We start from the raw sequence: 19,236 nt of genomic DNA, 5'->3' as shown, positions 1-19,236 counted from the left end.
CTAGTTTTTTATTAAGGTTGTTTTTACTTAATATTTGCACAAATGAAATATTCCTGAGTATTTAAACAGTAATTACAAATTCATTCAAACTCTTTTGCATATATCATTTATAAGAATCTTTTGAGCCTCACAATTTAAAAGTTTATTAAATTATATTTATAATTCCACACACAAACACCTAAAGACATAGACTTATAAATTTAATTTTTAGAAAACCTTCTTATACATATTTATGAATTTAACAAATTGATATTTATAAGTATAGTATATCAAATTTCTTGGACATTTTCTTTATATTAATTAATTTCTTTTTAAAAATTAATTTATTGTGTTAACATGATTTCAAGTGCCCCACTCAATGTAACACACTCAACCCCTTGCATTGTGCCCACCATGTCCCATGTAAAGTCTCTTTCCATTCCCACTTCACCCCCTTACTCCCACTCCCCCTGCCTCCATCCCCACTTCCCCTCTGTGACTAGCTGCCCTGTTATCTGTATCTATATTAACACATATATAATTTGGCTAATCCCTTTGATCCTGAACTCTCATACCCCTTCCCTCTGACTTCTGTTCTTCTGTTCTTTGTGACCCTGCCTCTGTTTCTATTTTGTTGCACAGTTTATTGTATTCAATAGATTGCACATTTAAGTGAGATCATATGATATTTCTCTTTTTCTGCCTGTCTTATTTCACTTAGCATAATAATCTCCAGGTCCATCCATGCCATTGCAAAAGGTAAAGTTTTCCTTCTTTTTCATGGCTGCATAGTATTCCATTGTGTATATGTACCACAGCTTTTTAAAATCTATTTGTCCAATGTCGGGCACATGAGTTTTTTTTCATATCTTGGCTATTGTAAACAATGCTGCAATAAACATGGGGGTGTATATCTTCTTTTGAGTTAATGCTTTGGGATTGTTCGAATATATCCCTAAAAGTGGGATAGCTGGGTCATAAGGCAGTTCCATTTTTAATTTTTTGAGGAAACACTATACTATTTTCCACAGTGGCTACAGAAGTCTTCATTCCCATCAACAGTGCAGGAGGATTCCCTTTTCTCCACACCCTGGCCAGCACTTGTTGTATGTTGTTTTGTTAATGAGAACCATTGTGACAGGTGTGAGATGGCATCTCATTGTGGTTTTAATTTGCATTTCTCTAATGATTAGTGATGTTGAACATTTTTTCATATGCCTATTGGCCATCTGTATGTCCTCTTTGGAGAAGTGTCTATTCAGGCCCTTTGCCTATTTTTTAATTGGATTATTTACCTTTCTAGTGTTGAGTTTTAGAAGTCCTTTATAAATTTTGGTTATTAACCCCTCATTAGACGTATCAGTGAATATGCTCTTTCATTGAGTGGGTTATTTTTAATTTTGTTAATGGTGTCTTCTGCTGTGCAAAAGCTTTTTAGTTTGATATATTCCTATTTGTTTTGTCCTTTATTTCACTTGCCTGTGGAGATAAATTGGCAAAAATATTGCTATAAGATATTAGAGAGTTTATTGCCTATGTTCTCATTCAAAATTTTTATGGTTTTGTGACTTACATTTAAGTCTTTTACCCATTTTGAGTTTGCTTTTGTGAATAATGTAAGTTGGTGGTCTAGTTTCATTTTGGGGGGGTGTACCTGTCCAATTTTCCCAACATCATTTATTGACAAGACTGTCTTTATTCCCACTTTGCTGAATGTTTTGATCATAAATAGGTGCTGGATTTTATCAAATGCTTTTTCTGAATTTTTTGATATGATCATGAAAATTTTTATTCTTCTCTGTTTATGTCATGAATCTCATTGATTTGTGAATATTGTACCAGCCTTGCCTCCCTGGAATAAATCCCACTTGCTCATAATGTATGATGTTTTTAATGTATTAATGTATCCAGTTTTTAAAGATTTTTTTTTTGAGAATTTTAGCATCTATGTTCATCAGGAATATTGTCTATATAGTTTTCTTTCTTTATAGTGTCTTTATCTGGTTTTGGATTTAAGATAATGTTTGTCTCATAAAATAAGCTTGGAAGTCTTTCTTCCTCTTGAATTTTTTGGAATAGCTTGAAAAGGATAAGTGTTAGTTCTTCTTTGAATGTGTGGTAAAATTACCTGTGAAACCATCCCAGGACTTTTGTTTGCTAGGAGTATTTTAATAACTGTTTTCATTTCATTTGTTTTAATTGGTCTGCTTAAGTTTTCTGATTCTTTCAGATTCAGTTTTGGAAGATTTTATATTTCTAGGAATTTATCCATTTCACTAAGCTTGTACAATTTTTTGGCATATAGATCTTCGTAGTATTTTCTTACAATTCTTTGTATTTCTGTGATATCAGTTTTTACTTCTCTTTTATTTCTAATTTTATTTATTTGGGTTCTCTCTCTTTTTTTTTCTTATGAGTTTTGTTAAAGGTTCACAATCTTGTTTACCTTTTCAAATGACCAGCTTTGGGTTTCATTGACCTTTTATATTGTTTTTTTAGGCTCTGTGTCATTTATTTCCACTCTGATCTTTATTATTTCCTTTTTTATAATTCCTCTGGGCTTTATTTATTGTTATTTTTCTATTTCTTTTAGGTGAAGGATTAGATTATTTATTTGAGCTTTTTCTTTATCTTGTATGCTTGTAATGCTATGAACTTCCCTTTTTTTTTTTAAAATTTTTTTTTCAATGGGTCGACATCAATAAATCAGGATACATATATTCAAAGATAACAAGTCCAGGTTATCTTGTCGTTCAATTATGTTGCATACCCATCACCCAAAGTCAGATTGTCCTCTCTCACCTTCTATCTAGTTTTCTTTGTGCCTCTCCCCCTCCCCCCTTTCCCTCTCCCTTTCCCCCCTCCCCCCATAACCACCACACTCTTATCAATGTCTCTTAGCCTCACTTTTATGTCCCACTTATGTATGGAATAATGCAGTTCCTGGTTTTTTCTGATTTACTTATTTCACTTCATATGTTTGTTATCAAGATCCCACCATTTTGCTGTAAATGATCCGATGTCATCATTTCTTATGGCTGAGTAGTATTCCATAGTGTATATGTGCCACATCTTCTTTATCCAGTCATTTATTGACGGGCTTTTTGGTTGTTTCCATGTCCTGGCCACTGTGAACAATGCTGCAATGAACATGGGGCTGCATGTGTCTTTACGTATCAATGTATGAACTTCCCTCTTAAAACAGCTTTCACTGTGTTCCATAGATTTGGGGTTGTTGTATGTTCATTTTCATTTGTTTTGAGACAATTTTTTATTTCTGTTTTGATCTCATTGTTTATCCATTTCTTATTTAATAACATGCTATTTAGCTTCCAAGCATTGAATGTTTTTTAGTTTTCTATTGTAGGTGATTTCTAGTTTCATGCCATAATGGTCAGAGAAGATGTTTGATATGACTTCAATCTTCTTAAATTTACTGAGGCTTGTTTTGTGTTTTAACATGTGGTCTATCTTAGAAAATGTAACATGAGCACTTGAAAAGAACATATATTCTGCTGTTTGGGGGTGAAATTTTTTGAAGATATCAATTAAATCTAGTTGATCTAGTGTGTCACATAAGGCTACTGTTTCTTTGTTAATTTTCTGTCTGGAGGATCTATCCACTGATGTTAGTAGGGTACTAAATCCTCTACTCTTATGGTATTGCTGTTGATTTTGCCCTAAATGTTTGTCAAAATATGCTTTATATATTTAGGTGCTCCTATATTGGGTGCATAAATATTTACAATGGTTTTATCCTCTTGTTGGATTGTTCCATTTATTATTATGTAGTGACTTTATTTTCCTTTTAGTATAGCCTTTGTTTTAAAGGCTGATTTGTCAGCTGAGGTTGGGATGAGAATGTTAGTGGGACCCCCTACTTCAGGGGTCTCTTGGTCAGGAGCTCAGTATGGGAAAATTGGCCCTTATTTTAGAGCCTTATCTCTCAAATACTGCTGGATACTCCAATTCTATTTCTCCCCAGAAAGGTGAGCAGCAGGTTCAGACTGGGTGAGGCTGACAATTTCCTCTGCAGAAGTTCTTCCAGCTGGGGAGCCCTGGGTTGCAGGGAGGAAGAATGAGAGTGTCCTGTCCTGGGGTTGATTGTGACCCCCTCCCAGAATGTGGCTAAGTCCCTCCACTGGTCCCAACAATAGGCTCCAGGGAACCCACACCTTGAATGTCTGTGCTCCAAGCCTCTCTCCCTTCCTCCTGTGGAATCTAGCCCAGCAGGGCAAAATATCTAAGACTTGGTCTGATTGACTGTGAGACTCCATCTTGTCCAATGTGTGTGTAAGCCAGTGTGCAGGTACTGACGACAGAAAGTGGAGCTCACCTCAGCTGGGCCCAGTGTCCAATGAGATTTCTCTTAGGACATGCCGCCAGCAAGGGTTATTAGTCCTGAACCAATGTTCTCTGCAGCTAGCATCTGGATGGGCTGACCTTGTGCCTTCCTGGAGGGAACCCAGCACAGACCAGTGGAGGACACTGCCTTTGTCTAGCCCTTAGCAACCTTCTTTAACATACAAGCAATCCAGAGTTTGTGCCTGCTTCTGCTGGGCCCAGGTGTACATGGGAATACCAAGCTGCACTCCTCATCTGGCTCTTACCCACACTGGCATGGGGTGGGGAGAGTCAGCAAAAGGCCCAAGGTTCTTACAACCTCTGTCTGCTGGCTGCTTGTTGGGCTTGGCCACTGAAAAAATCTCTAGTAGCATCTAAGCCTGGGGAAATTCAGGGATTAGGAAAGGTGGTAGGTGTGGCTCCCTCCCCTCAGCTTCAGGTGTCAGTCTGTCCTGACTTGTTCATAGACCTCAGTAGGGTGTGGCCCCCTGGAGTCTGGTGGGTGTGGCCTCTGAGACCCAGAGGTGTGGTCTGTCTGCACTCTGGACAGTTTCTGTTGAATTTCTTGTGAGGCAGAAGCCCCAGTCATAGTCTCAGGAGAGTGTGGGGAGGTGAGGGTGGGGAAGAAGCTTCAGCCTCAGTGCCAGAAAAGTGAGTCACTGATGCGCCCCTTACTTCTTGGCTTACTTCTCAGAAAGGCTCAGTCTCTATAGAGTAGAGCAGGAGGGATTCCTGAGGCTGGGGCAGTTGCTTTTCCCCAGGCTCATGCCACATGGAGGGATTGCTCCACCCAAGAAAGATGGCGACCGCAGTATTGGAGAAGGACTCAGCTCAGGGGTTCTTATGGGTGTCCCCCACAGTATCTCTTTTCAAGGCCACCAAATTCACACTGTCCTCATATGACTCTAGTCCTCTCAGCCCTCTCCCACTGGAGCCCCTGGTAAGTGGCTATGAATAAGATATTCTGTGCTGGCCCTTTAAGGTTGTGTCTGCGTCTCCAAGAACTCCCCTCTCTTTCTCGCAAACAGAAACCTCAGTTATTTTCACCACCAAATTCTGTGGGTGCCTTTTCTAGGCTCTGGGCTCTAAGCTGGGACCCTCACCTCTCAATGTGACCCTCCCAACAGTAGAAGTCTATCCAGACTCTCCGCCACAGCTCGCTCCTGGGAACAGGGCAGCCCTTTCCATGTCTCTGCCCTTCCTATCAGTCTTGGCGTGGCTTCTTCTGTGATCTTTGGTTATGAACTCCTCTTCATTTGGTCCAGTGTTGGGTTTTCAAAATGACTGTTCTTAAGTTTAGTTGTAATCCACTTTGGTCCTGGGAGGAGGCAGTTGCAATGTCCACCTACTCCATCACCAACTTGGAATCCCCCTTTTTTTTCTTAAAAAATTTTTATTTTTCATTGATTTGAGAGAGAAAGAAGAAAAAAGTAGCGAGGGAGACAGAGAGAGAAGCATCAACTTGTTCCACTTAGTTGTTCCATTTACTTGTGCACTCATTGGCTATTTCTCATATGTGCCCCGACCGGATCATCCTCCTCACAACCTTGGTGCACCAGGATGACATTCCATGCACTGTTCCACCCAGCCAGGGCCAGGCATTTTTAATATATTGAGAAACAAACCTTTCACTACAAAAGTTGATATTTCTAGACAAACATGACTGAATTAAGGTAGTCTAAGAATTTCAGTTAAAATTTCAAATCAATATGTCATTTCCTCCAATTTACCAGATTAATTTTTTTTCAAATATGTTAAAGCTGCCACAGCAGTGTGCAACACAGCTGATGATTTTCAAAATTTATCATGATTGCATAAATGCTACTTGCACAAAAGTTTTAATATTATGTCTATTTCTGTAGAACTGAGTGGTTATTTTCATATACATTTCTGGAGTGCCAATCACTCCCAGCTGAAGAGAACAGAATCAGGAGCTCAGGACTCCACCCCCTAGGTGGACCCCTTTGGGGTGCTCACTCTAGAACACTACTGCCCAGCTGAGCTTCTTCCTAGACTGGATACTGGCTACATGAGAACAACACATTGTGGCACTTGTCCCCTTGAACATTATTCCATTTTTATCCACGCTAATTTTCACGGTCCCATCTTTCAACTTTTTAACACAGTTTGGGTAGAAAGAATTTTGCATCAACCCCTATGCAGGCAGCCTTTAATCTCCACTGCTTGGTTTCCAGTGAAAGAAACTTTCACCCTTTTATTTCTATTTTAAATAGGGTTATTGGCCTTATTTTATAATCACATATATAAATCAGCACAGATCAATTATTCAGTATCAGTTAGGATTACATAAGGAAAGAGAATTATAGGATGTAAAGAAGATGTCTCAGAAAATGTGTCATTTAATAACTATAACATTCTTTATAGTTGCAGTTTTATGTTCTAGCAAATTAGATTGGCCAAATTTAGACTGCTGGAGTTTTTAGATATTAAAATTTAAAAGTATTTCTCTCTTGTGAACAAGCTTCCATTTAGAAGTTTCACAGTAGTTATTCTCTCCTGTCGTGTGTATTCACTGATAGGCTGAGCCTGAATGGGCGGTCAGTACTGCGGTGGGGTGAGGTGAGGGCAGCAGAGGACTTTCTTTCTTGAGGAAGTGATATTTAACCTAGGATGTTTAAAACAGAAACTATATGTAGGAAGACTCTGGAGTTATAAATGAGCACTATACATAAAATGTGCTACACTCACTGAGGATTTTCTAAGTAGCTGGCACTATTGTGAACACTTTATTATAACAGAAAATTATTAAATAATTTATGCAAGGTTATATAGCATATAAGTTAGAGAGCCTTGATTTGAATGCAAGTCGTCTGGCTCCAAGAAACTGAGCAGCAGAGAGGCTGGGGAAAGCGGTGGGAGATGAAGCCAGAGAGGAAGGTTGATGCCTGGCATGCAGGCAATGATAAACATTTTGAACAACTATGTGCAAATTTAAGGACTTTAAGGAGAGAATTGTCAGATCACATTTGTATTTTGCCAAGTTCCCCTCTGACTGCACTGTGGAGGACAGATCAGAGGAGCCAGAGTGGGATAAGGAGACCGGTTAGGAAAATACTGTAGGGTGATGGGGAGACAATGGAATGACCTGCCACACTGGCAGTTGGCCATATCTGGAGGGGTGTGGCTGATGTTCCAAAGATTAGGCTGAGCTAAAATTCCTAATTAAAGAGTGAACAATGCTCAGGGAATTGATTCAGATGAATTTGCAAAGAAAAATCCCCTTTTAGAACACTGTTCTATAGTGTTCATAGCCATACTTCTAGAGAAATGAAAGATCTTTCTAGACTCACTTTGTGAGATGTGCTCCAAGTGGTAAGAAATAGAACCTGTGTTCAGGCTTCCAATTCAGAGCTTTGGGAATTCAGTTACACTAACAGCTCACTCAGGTATTTACTGAAATTCAAATTACCTTCCCTGGCCTGACAGCTCAGTTGGTTAGAGCATCATCCCTATATGCAAAAGTTGCTGGTTTGATCCCCAATCAGGACACAGATAGCAATAGATGGATGTTTCTGTCTCTCCCTCTCTTTCTCTCTATCTCTAAAATTAATTAAAACAAAAAATAAAACTTAAAAATATACAGAACAAGTATTTTAAAACATTCAAATTGCTAAAATACTATCTATTCAAGGCCTCAGAGGATGAAGAGCATTGAGAATTATTAAATTAGCTACTTCCAAGGTACTGGTTGGCCCCTGAACTGGAGAAGCAGTGAGAAAGCCAGTGGTGCTCGGTGTGGAGGCCCGTTCCCTGCTGCTCCTCCTGGAAACCTCAGTCAGCTCTCTCAGAGAAAAGGAAATTCAGAGAAACTAGGTATCTTACTATATAATCCAAGTCCTAAAAATGAATAGCTATTGTCAAAACAAAGGGAAATTTGAGTTTCTAGACCAAATGAGATCCATCAGGGAGTGTCTGTATATACCTCTTTATCTTTTATTTATTTTGGAAAGCAAAAATTATAATGGCAAAGTCTTCTCTTTTCACTCATCCGTCTTCATAAATATGAATGAAATGAAATATAGAGGTGACTTGTTATCAGGTGATAATTCAGTGACAAAAATCAACATAATAAAATCTGTGATTATCCTGTTAAATATAAACTGTTTATTTTATACTTACTGTTTTATGTCCTAGCACATTAGATTGCCATGTTTAAAACTATTATTCAATAGCCTTTGGATATTAACATTAAAATATATATATTTCTCTCTTGAGAAACAAGTTTCTAATGGGAGAGCATCACAGTAATGGCTCTCTTCTGATTCCTTGAGCCAAAGACATGTCAACACTATTTTTGAACAAAGGGAATTGGATTTTTTTTTTAAAAAAACTGTTCTGTAGTTATGGATTCCTCTCCACACAAACAAAAAAATTATTTCCAAGTGAACTAAATGTAATATCAGGTCTAAAATTACTTTTTTAAGTCATAATAAATCTTTAAATTGCATTCAAGGTTTAGAACATAAAACTACATTATTAACATTTTATACTTTTTAAAATATTTTAGTGCCTATGTTTAGATACTGTTTTTATTTTATTTAGATTCATATATGCATGACTTTTAGTGACCATTTATCATAAAGTCAACTGTAAGGCTGATGGCCTTGGCCATGCAGGTTTACATTGGATTCAAGCAGATGGTAAAGGAACTGTGGAGCTAGAGCAGGGGTCCCCAAACTTTTTACACAGGGGGCCAGTTCTCTGTCCCTCAGACCGTTGGAGGGCTAGACTATAAAAAAAAACTATGAACAAATCCCTATGCACACTGCACATATCTTATTTTAAAGTAAAAAAACAAAACGGGAACAAATACAATATTTAAAATAAAGAACAAATAAGTTTAAATCAACAAACTGACCAGTATTTCAATGGGAACTATGCCCCTCTCACTGACCACCAATGAAAGAGATACCCCTTCAGGAAGTGTGGTGGGGGCCAGATAAATGGCCTCAGGGGGCCACATGCGGCCCGCGGGCCGTAGTTTGGGGATCCCTGAGCTAGAGAATGGTGGGCCATTCCATTTATTAGAGTCTCACAACTGCAGACAAGCAAGCATGCAGGGCAAACGGCTTTTCTCTCTCTCTCTCTCTCTCTCTCTCTCTCTCTCTCTCTCTCAGCTAATGAGCAAACAGACCAGGGGAAAAAAAAACCCTTCTCAAGCAAAAAATAGCAACAAATGGCCCATCCCAATGGCGGCACGCAATCCACAATCTACAGTCTGCCACCTTGAGGGCAAGCACCTGCAGCCTTACATAAACTATACTCATGAGGGCTGCCTTGTGCTCATGCACCAATCAGGCAATGTGCAAGCAGTCAAGCTTAACACACTTGTTTGCCCAACAGTTAACCCACTTGTTTCATTTTTAAAAAACATAAAGTTATATATGCATAGAAAAACAAATCTAGAAAACAGATAATTCCCCATTGAAAACATCAATAGTAGCTCATGAGCATATAAGTGAGAAAAAGACATATCAAAAGTCAGTGTTCCTTATTTCCACTTGATTGAAAACTTGGATTGTAATATATTTTTTCATACTCCCAGAAGGTGATGAATTCTTTCTCCAACTGGTGTCTACTTGCTCTCTGTTCAGCTATATTTATGTCTGGTAGACAAAATGGGCAGTTAGATTGTACTATAAACTGAATGGCATCATCCTTTTTCTCACTGCTTAAATAAACTGAGATTAAAGAACTCTTACTGACCAGAGACTTTTTATAATCCAGATGGCCCATACATGTGTCAGTTATGGTTTTAACACCATGGTCTCAACCATCTCTTAGAAATGGGACAGTTTTGCCTGACCTGTATTGGCACATTGGATAAATTATTGACCTGGAATGCTGAAGTTGCCAGTTGAAAACCTCAGGCTTGCCCAGTCAAGGTACATATGCAAAACAGCTATGAGTTGATGCTCCCTGCTCTGCACCCCCCACATTTCTCGCTCTCTCTCTCTCTCTCCTCTCTCCAAAATCAATAAACAAAATCTTTAAACAAAAAAAAAGAAAGGGAAGGAGGGAGGGAGGAAGAAGAAGGAGGGAGGGAGGGAGGGAGGGAGGGAAGGAGGGAGGGAGGGAGGGAGGGAGGGAGGGAGGAAGGAAGGAAGGAAGGAAGGAAGGAAGGAAGGAAGGAAGGAAGGAAGGAAGGAAGGAAGGAAGGAAGGAAGGAAGGAAGGGGCCAGTTTCATGCCTACATCAGGGGAATTCTTCATTGGGAAAACTCATGCTTTTGACAGTCGACTCAATGTGAAAAGATGCGAGTAGGTGTGTTTTCTTAAGTCAAATAAAGTCAGTTTCCTTAATGAAAATTAAATTGGTCATATTTAATACTGCCAGAACCTGTTACATGGTTAGATATAAAGACAAAATGAATTATTCCTTTTAAAAATGAAATCTGATGCTACTGAATTTTAGGTAACATATAGGCAACTCCATTATTTCATTTATGTAATTTCGATTGCTTGACATTTATTATTTTACTCAGCTTCAATTAGATCTTGTGAGTGATTCTAAAACTATAAAATTAACCTCAACTCTCTATTTTTTTGTCTTAATGATACTTTTACAAACCTTTTTTAACATGACTTTAGTAGTATAATTTATGCTCACTTTTAGGCACAGTGTGGTCCAGACACCCTGTTTTAGAGGGAAGGTTGGAATGTGAGATTCTAAGTGTGCACATGGGGCATCCAGACACTGACTGCTCTGTTGTTTCAATCAGGTCGTCATTAGCGAATGGCATGAGGAATGGAATGTTAGTTGTTCACATGTAGCACCAAGTCAGCAGAGCGAAGAAAGAGTGAAATGTGTAGGTAGGATGTGACTTTTTAAAATGCTTCTTTGTCTATCTATTCAGAAGATACAGGGAATCAATCACTCTTAGGTTGGCTTGCCAAAAAGCAGACCCTGAGGCGATCATTCAAGTGAAAGTCACTCATTAAGAAGTATTTCTAGAAAAGAGGGGTAGGGGACTGGAAGAAGGAGATAAAGCAGGAAAAGGTACACTATGAAGCAGGTCTTCCAAAGGTGTCTGGAGAGAGTGCTTCAGACTGGTCTTGACAGGTGAGGCAAGGACCATTCTCAAGTAGCTAAGGGCTGCATCTGAGAATGCAAATTCCCTGGAACTTCTGGCTTTCCTTGCTCAGGCAGCCATAGGTCAGTCCTCTGACAGAGAGACCCAGGTGCTGGTTGTTGGCAAAGAGACTCAAGGGGATAGGAGTGAAGCACAGACAAGGTCTTCTGCAGGACCCAAGAAACAAGTTATAAATTGGTTCTATGAAACTCATGACCAAAAACATTCATTGCAATAAAATCCTCTAAGAGAGCTAGTAAAAACTCAATCCTATAAAACATTTGAATAGTTATGAAACAAAAGATAATTTCTTTCAAGTAGATGGCAAGATATATTCTCCTTGAATTACATAAATTTTGTTATATATTGAAAATGGAAAATCCATTCTGAATGAGGGGTTTAAACAGATGAAGAAAACCAAGGCCAACTTTGAGCTGAAATCCAAACACAAACACAAATTCTTCTTCTCTTTAAATTTCCTGTATTTTCTGACTGATAGGAAATGATATAAAAACAAATTATCCAAAGGACATTTAAGATCTCATTTCTTTTATTTTTATTTACTTTATTTTTCAATTACAGTTAACATTGAATATTATTTTGTATTAGTTTCAGATGTACAGCAAAGTGGTTAGAAAATCATGGACTTTAGGGTGGTTCTCTGCCCCACACTCCATACTTCAAGTACCCACATGACCCCATACATAGTTATCATGGTATTATTGACTATATTCCCTACCTATGCTGTAATTTACATCTCAGCGACCATTCTATAACTATCAATTTGTTCTGCTTAATCTCTTTCATTTTTATATTTGGCCCCCAAACTCCCCTCCCCTTGACAACTGTCAGCCTGTTCTCTATGAGTCTGTTTCTATTTTGTTTGTTTATTTTGTTCTTTAGATTACAAATGTAAGTGAAATCAAATGGTATTTATCTTTGTCTGACTGGTTTATTTCACTTAGCATAATACTCTGTAGGTCCATCCATGCTGTTGCAAAAGATAAGATTTTAATCCTTTTTATGGCTAAGTAATATTCTATTGTGTAAATATACCACAGCGTTTTTATCTTCACATCTATTGATGGGTTGCTTTCATATCTTGGCTATTGTAAATAATGTTGCAATGAACATAAGGATGCATATATCATTTAAGATCTCATTTTATGAGTTTTCAAGACTAACATGTTAAATATATATTGTATCAAAATACAAAGCTAACATCCTCCCCCTGAACTATGAGAAAATACTAAGTAGCTAAGGAAAAACTGAAACATGCTTACCTGATGATATTGCTTTTTGCAGTGCACTGATTCACATGATTCTAAATAGGATATATTTAAAACATAAGATTTTTGTATTTTTCTGAAGCTGGAAACAGGGAGAGACAGTCAGACAGACTCCCGCATGCGCCTGACCGGGATCCAACCGGCACGCCCACCAGGGGCAATGCTCTGCCCACCAGGGGGCGATGCTCTGCCCCTCCGGGGGGCGTGGGGGTCGCTCTGCCGCGATCAGAGCCACTCTAGCACCTGGGGCAGAGGCCAAGGAGCCATCCCCAGCGCCCGGGCCATCTTTGCTCCAATGGAGCCTTGGCTGCAGGAGGGGAAGAGAGAGACAGAGAGGAAGGAGGAGGGCAGGGTGGAGAAGCAAATGGGCGCTTCTCCTATGTGCCCTGGCCGGGAATCGGACCCGGGTCCCTCGCACGCCAGGCCGACGCTCTACCGCTGAGCCAAACGGCCAGGGCCTAAACATAAGAAAATAAGAGATGATGGTGGTTGTATAATTTCAATGTTGTTTCTAAAATGTGTGATTTTCTTTACAGCTCTTTAAGATTATCTTTTCAATTCTAAAAATGTTTTGTGTCCTATGACAGAAACTACAGCGTATTAGAGTTGTACAAGTATGTGTATGAATGCTCAGTATTATTATATTATGTATTATATTTTGCAATATTTTTAAAGCCTCAGACATTTTATTGAAATGATCTTCTTCATCTTCAGCTATTTTTTTAATCCAGCATTCCAAATTTTAGATATTTATAGAAATTGAAAGCAATTATGTAGCCTATCTTCATCACTGAAGAGTGTTGTATTAACAGTATTAATTGTATTCTATATTCTATATACTGGATGATCACTTATGAGTAAAATATGCTTGTCTATTTCTTTTTAATTATATTTATTTTGGATGTTTTTATAATAAAAGTTAAATCTTTCTTTTTAAAAAATTCTAGTTACACATGGAATATTCCAGTTAAATGGAATGAAGATGATGTGTCAAGAATTACATTCTACAATAGGTCCAAAACAGGAGGTAAATATTATCGACTGATTATATTAAATATTATTTCTTGTTTGGATTAATAAGCCACATTAAAGTAATATAAATATTTAAAAAATAAAAGTTAAACTGGAACTTATGATGCAAATTTCAGCTAAACGAGATCTATTAAATAATTTATTGATGAGTACAAATTCTTATCTACAACAATGAGAACTTTTCTAATTTGAGACATTCTTTTTTTTTTTTTAATTATAATGTTATTTTTTTAATGGGGCAACATCAATAAATCAGGTTACATATATTCAAAGATCAACAAGTCCAGGTTATCTTGTCTTTCAATTATGTTGCATACCCATCACCCAAAGTCAGATTGTCCTCTGTCACCTTCTATCTAGTTTTCTTTGTGCCCCTCCCCCTCCCCTTTCCCTCTCCCTTTCCCCCCTCCTCCCGTAACCACCACACTCTTATCAATGTCTCTTAGTTTCACTTTTATGTCCCACCTATGTATGGAATAATGCAGTTCCTGGTTTTTTCTGATTTACTTACTTCACTTCGTATAATGTTATCAAGATCCCACCATTTTGCTGTAAATGATCTGATGTCATCATTTCTTATGGCTGAGTAGTATTCCATAGTGTATATGTGCCACATCTTCTTTATCCAGTCAAGACATTCTTTTTAATGATTTACCATGACTGACACAATAATAAATACCCATATCCAAAGGGGAAGGGTCACATGCTCAACATTTTCTAAAATTTGTAAATTAAACTTAACGAGTGACATTGATCAATAAGAGTTGTTTCCATGTCTTGGCCACTGTGAATAATGCTGCAAGGAACATGACGGTGTATGTGTCTTTATATACCAGTGTTTTTGAGTTTTGGGGGTAGATACCCAGTAAAGGAATTGTTGGATGATATGGTAGTTCTATACTTAATTTTTTGCGGAACCACCATACTTTGCTTCCATAATGGTTGTACTAATTTATATTCCCACCAGCAGTGAATGAGGGTTCCTTTTTCTCCACAGCCTCTCCAGCACTTGATATTACCTGTTATGCTGATGACAGCCAATCTAACAGGTGTGACGTGGTATCTCATTGTCATTTTTGATTTGCATTTCTTTAATAGCTAGCAAAGAGGCACATTTTTTGCATATATATATTTGTTGTTTATATGTCTTCATAGGAGAAGTTCAGGTCCTCTCCTTATTTTTTAAATTGGATTGTTTGCTCGTTTGTTGCTGAGCTTTGTGAGCTCTTTAGATATTTTGGCTATTAACTCCTTATCAGAGCTGTTGTTTGTAAATATCAACTCCCATTCGATTGGCTGCCTCTTTGTTTTGTTGTAGGTAGTTTGTTTTTTTGTTTCTGTTTTTTGCTGTGCTGAAGCTATTTAGTTTTTTTAGTCACATTTATTTATTTTTGCCTTTACTTCTTTTGCCTTTGGAATCAAATTCATAAAATGTTCTCTATGACCAAGGTCCATAGCAGGGGTCCCCAAACTACGGCCCGCGGGCCACATTCGGCCCCCTGAAGCCATTTATCTGGCCCCTGCCGCACTTCAGGAAGGGGCACCTCTTTCATTGGTGGTCAGTGAGAGGAGCATAGTCCCCATTGAAATACTGGTCAGTTTGTTGATTAAATTTACTTGTTCTTTATTTTAAATATTACATTTGTTCCCGTTTTGTATTTTTACTTTAAAATAAGATATGTGCAGTGTGCATAGGGATTTGTTCATAGTTTTTTTTTATAGTCCGGCCCTCCAACAGTCTGAGGGACAGTGAGCTGGCCCCCTGTGTAAAAAGTTTGGGGACCGCTGGTCCATAGGTTTAATATGTTTTCTTCTATGTAGTTTATTGTTTCAAATCTTATATTTAGGTCTTTCACCCACTTTGGATTAATTTTTCTGCAAGGAGACAAGGTGTAGTCAAGTTTCATTCTTTTGCATGTGGCTTTACAATTTTCCCAGCGCCATTTATTGAAGAGGCTTTCTTTTCTCCATTGCATGTTTTTGGCTCCTTTGTCAAAGATGATTTGTCCATATATATTGGTTTTATTTCTGGGCTCTTGATTCTGCTCCATTAGTCTGTATGTCTGTATTTCTGCCAATAGTATGCTGTTTTGATTATCATGGCTCTGTAGTATAATTTGAAGTCAGGAAGTGTGATATCTCTGACTTCATTTTTTTTTTCAGGATTGCTTTGGCTATTCAGTTTTTTTCTATTTCCATACAAATCTGGTTATTTTTTGTCCTATTTTTTAAATGACATTGGGATTTTAATGGGAATTTCTTTAAATTTGTATATTGCTTTGGATAATGTGGCCATTTTAACTATGTTGTGTGTTTTTTTCAATTTTTAACTATGTTGATGTTTTTTCATTTTCTTTCAGTAATACTTTGTCGTTTTCAGTATATAAGTCCTTGACATCTTTGTTAAGTTTATTCTTAGGTATATTTTTTGTTGTTGTTGCAATTGAAAAAGTAATTGTATTTTTGCAGTTCATTTTCTAAAGTTTCATTGTTTGTACATAGGAAAGCAAAAGACTTTTGTATATTAATTTTGTATCCTGTGACTTTACTGTATTTGTTTATTGTTTCTAATAGATTTTTGGTGGAGTCTTGGGGTTTTCAACATACAGGATCATGTTATCTGCAAAAGTGATATTTTTACTTTTGCTTTTCTGAAATAGATACCTTTTTTTCTTTCTCTTGTTTGATTGCTCTAGCTAAAACTTCCAGTACTATGTTGAATAAGAGTATAGAGAGTGGGCAGCCTTATCTTGTTCCTGATTTCAGAGGAAAAGCCTTCAGTTTTCATCATTTAGGATGGTATTGGCTGATGATTTATCATATCTGGCCTTTATTATGTTGAGGTACTTTCCTTCTATACACATTTTATTGAATGTTTTAAACATAAATGGATGTTGTATCTTAGCAAATGCCTTTTCTGCATCTACTGATAGATTCATATGGCTTTTTTTGTTGTTGATATTATGTATTACACTGATCAATTTATGTATGTTGAACCATCCTCATGCTCCTGGAAGAAATCCTACTTGATCGTGATGTATTATTTTTTCATGTATTATTGTATTCAATTTGCTATTATTTTGTTTAGAATTTTTTCATCTAACAATTTGAAGATCAATCTATAAATTTTCTCTGTTTCTTTTCTCTCTCTCTTCCTTCCTTCTTTATTCCTTTCATTATTTTTCTTTATATCAGTTTAGTAAGCCATTAAATTTTTGAAACTGTTATGTGATGAGATTGGTTATTAAAATGTTGTCATTAGCCTGACAAGGCGGTTACACAGTGGGTAGAGCATTGGACTGGGATGCAGATGACCCAGGTTTGAAACCCCGAGGTCACCAGCTTGAATATGGGCTCATCCAGCTTGAGTGCAGGGTCACTGGCTTAAGCATGGGATTATAGAAATGACCCAATTGTCGCTGGCTTGAAAGCAAAGGTCACTGGCTTGAAGTTCAAGGTCGCTGGCTTGAGCAAGGGATCACTCGCTCTACTGTAACCCCTGCGTCAAGGCACATATGAGAAAGCAATCAATGAACAACTAAGGTGCCACAGTGAAGAATTGATGCCCTTCATCTCTTTCCCTTTCTGCCTGTCTGTCCTTATCTGTCCCTGTCTCTCTCTCTCTCTGTATCTGTCACAAAATAAATAAATAAATATTAAATAAAATAAAGTGCTGTCATTAAATTAGACCTATCATTTCCCCAAATCAACATATTAGAATCTCTAATTACTTTAGATTATCTTTTTTGAGCTGTAAATTGTCATCAATAGCTCAAGGTACTTTATATATCTATTTTATCCATTCATTTGTCCATCCATTCATCCAACCTCATTTGTCCATCATTCATCCATCTATCTCCCTAAATGAATTATTTGGCACTTTCCTGTGTTAAAATTCAGTTGTGAATGTCATGCTCACTTAAATTAATTTGGATTATATAAATTGAAATATATTTCTGTATCCATTGGTCTGCCTTTTTTTTCTTGAAAATTTTTAGTTATGTAAAAACAAGGAGACATTATTGCTGAAAAAAGATAATAAATAAGGCAGGTTTTAGCACTCATCCCCCAAATCCTGCTTTTTATATTTTTACCATTGTACTTGTTTTTGTTTCATTATTTATCTAAAGCAAATGAGACTCTTTTTTACCCCATCTCACTAGGTTTTGGTTTCAGAATAACATTTAGCATGAAATTTCACCTGTGGCTTCTTAAGAATAAAAGTAGACCGCCTATCCTTTATTTGTATATGCCTATTTGCTCCTGCAAAGTATTTAAAATATTAATTAGGTATTACTTCTCTTGGCAAGTAAAATTTTATCCCATTTCCAGTATATTATTCATAAAAACAGCTTTATTGAGACATGATTCACATGCTATGCAATTCATACATTTAAAGTATATAGTCTGATGGTGTTTATTATATTCATATATATGTGTAACCATCACCACAGTCAATTTTAGAACATTTTGATCACCTCAAAAAGAAACTCCATACTTTTTTGCTGTTAACCCCTCTATCCTTCCATACACTTGGCCCTATTAGCCTATTTTGGAAATTTCATATGAAAGAAAAGAGTATTTTATGATTGATCTCTCACTTAGCATAATGTTTCCAAGGTCCATTCGTCTCATAGCAAGTATTAGTATTTCATTCCTTTTTATTGCCAAATTATATTTATGTCTTATCAATATATCCTTTATATCCATCAGCTGATGGGCATTTGGATTGTTTCTACTTTGGAGCTATTATGGATAATGCTGCTATAAACACTTGGATACAAGTTTTTTGTGTGGATATAGTTGGTTTATTTCACTTTTTTCTTTTACTTTTATTATAAATTCTGTCGTGATTTTTACTGTTACTATAGTCTGTACCAGCTTTGCAATTTTTGAGCTAAGACCCCTGTCTGTTGCTTTTACAACAAAACTTTCTCTTGGTTATTTATGTGAACAATTACTTTAATTGTTGTTGGTCAGCAATTCTTCTGAATTTTTCCAGAATTCCCAGATCAATGCCATTTTGTCTTGGAATTTTATGATTATGCTGTGTTTGAGTACCAAGCTCTGTTTTCTCTAAACATTTTCTTACTCATAAACACATTTGCCAAAGGAAAATAGAGAATGGAGGGGGGGGCCACCTTTAAAAAGGTGTAATAGCACTGATTAAAAGTGTGATGAGGTTAGGATTCAATTGAGAGGTTTTCAGTGAATTTGGCTTAACTATTACTACATCTTTTCCCCATTGGTCACCATTGGTTAAATGAGGGTTGGTGAAATGTCCTGGTAGCTGCTTGATTTGATATTTAAAAATCTCAAAGCATGAACAATTCATCTACACCGACACATTTTTTTATGTGTCCATCGTTTTTATGGAATGAGGTTTTCACATATGTGATTTTTCCCAATAACTAAAGCTTACTCAAGTGCTTCATAAAATAAATTTCAGGGCCCTGGCCAGTTGGCTCAGCGGTAGAGCGTCGTCCTGGCATGCGGGGG

General features: G+C 37.1%; 1 protein-coding gene across 1 annotated transcript in view; it reads left to right on the top strand.

The window, feature by feature from the left end:
- The window catches only part of ENPEP (glutamyl aminopeptidase), a 116,459-nt gene that overhangs the window by 59,997 nt on the left and 37,226 nt on the right, over nt 1-19,236 (top strand). The window contains exon 11 of the mRNA XM_066278647.1: nt 13,653-13,732. Coding sequence (XP_066134744.1) covers nt 13,653-13,732 — 80 coding nt within the window. The remainder of the gene's footprint in view (nt 1-13,652; nt 13,733-19,236) is intronic.

Source organism: Saccopteryx bilineata, chromosome 5, assembly GCF_036850765.1.
Source record: "Saccopteryx bilineata isolate mSacBil1 chromosome 5, mSacBil1_pri_phased_curated, whole genome shotgun sequence".
Classification (NCBI taxonomy): Eukaryota; Metazoa; Chordata; class Mammalia; order Chiroptera; family Emballonuridae; genus Saccopteryx; species Saccopteryx bilineata.
This window is presented reverse-complemented; position numbering and strand designations above follow the sequence as displayed.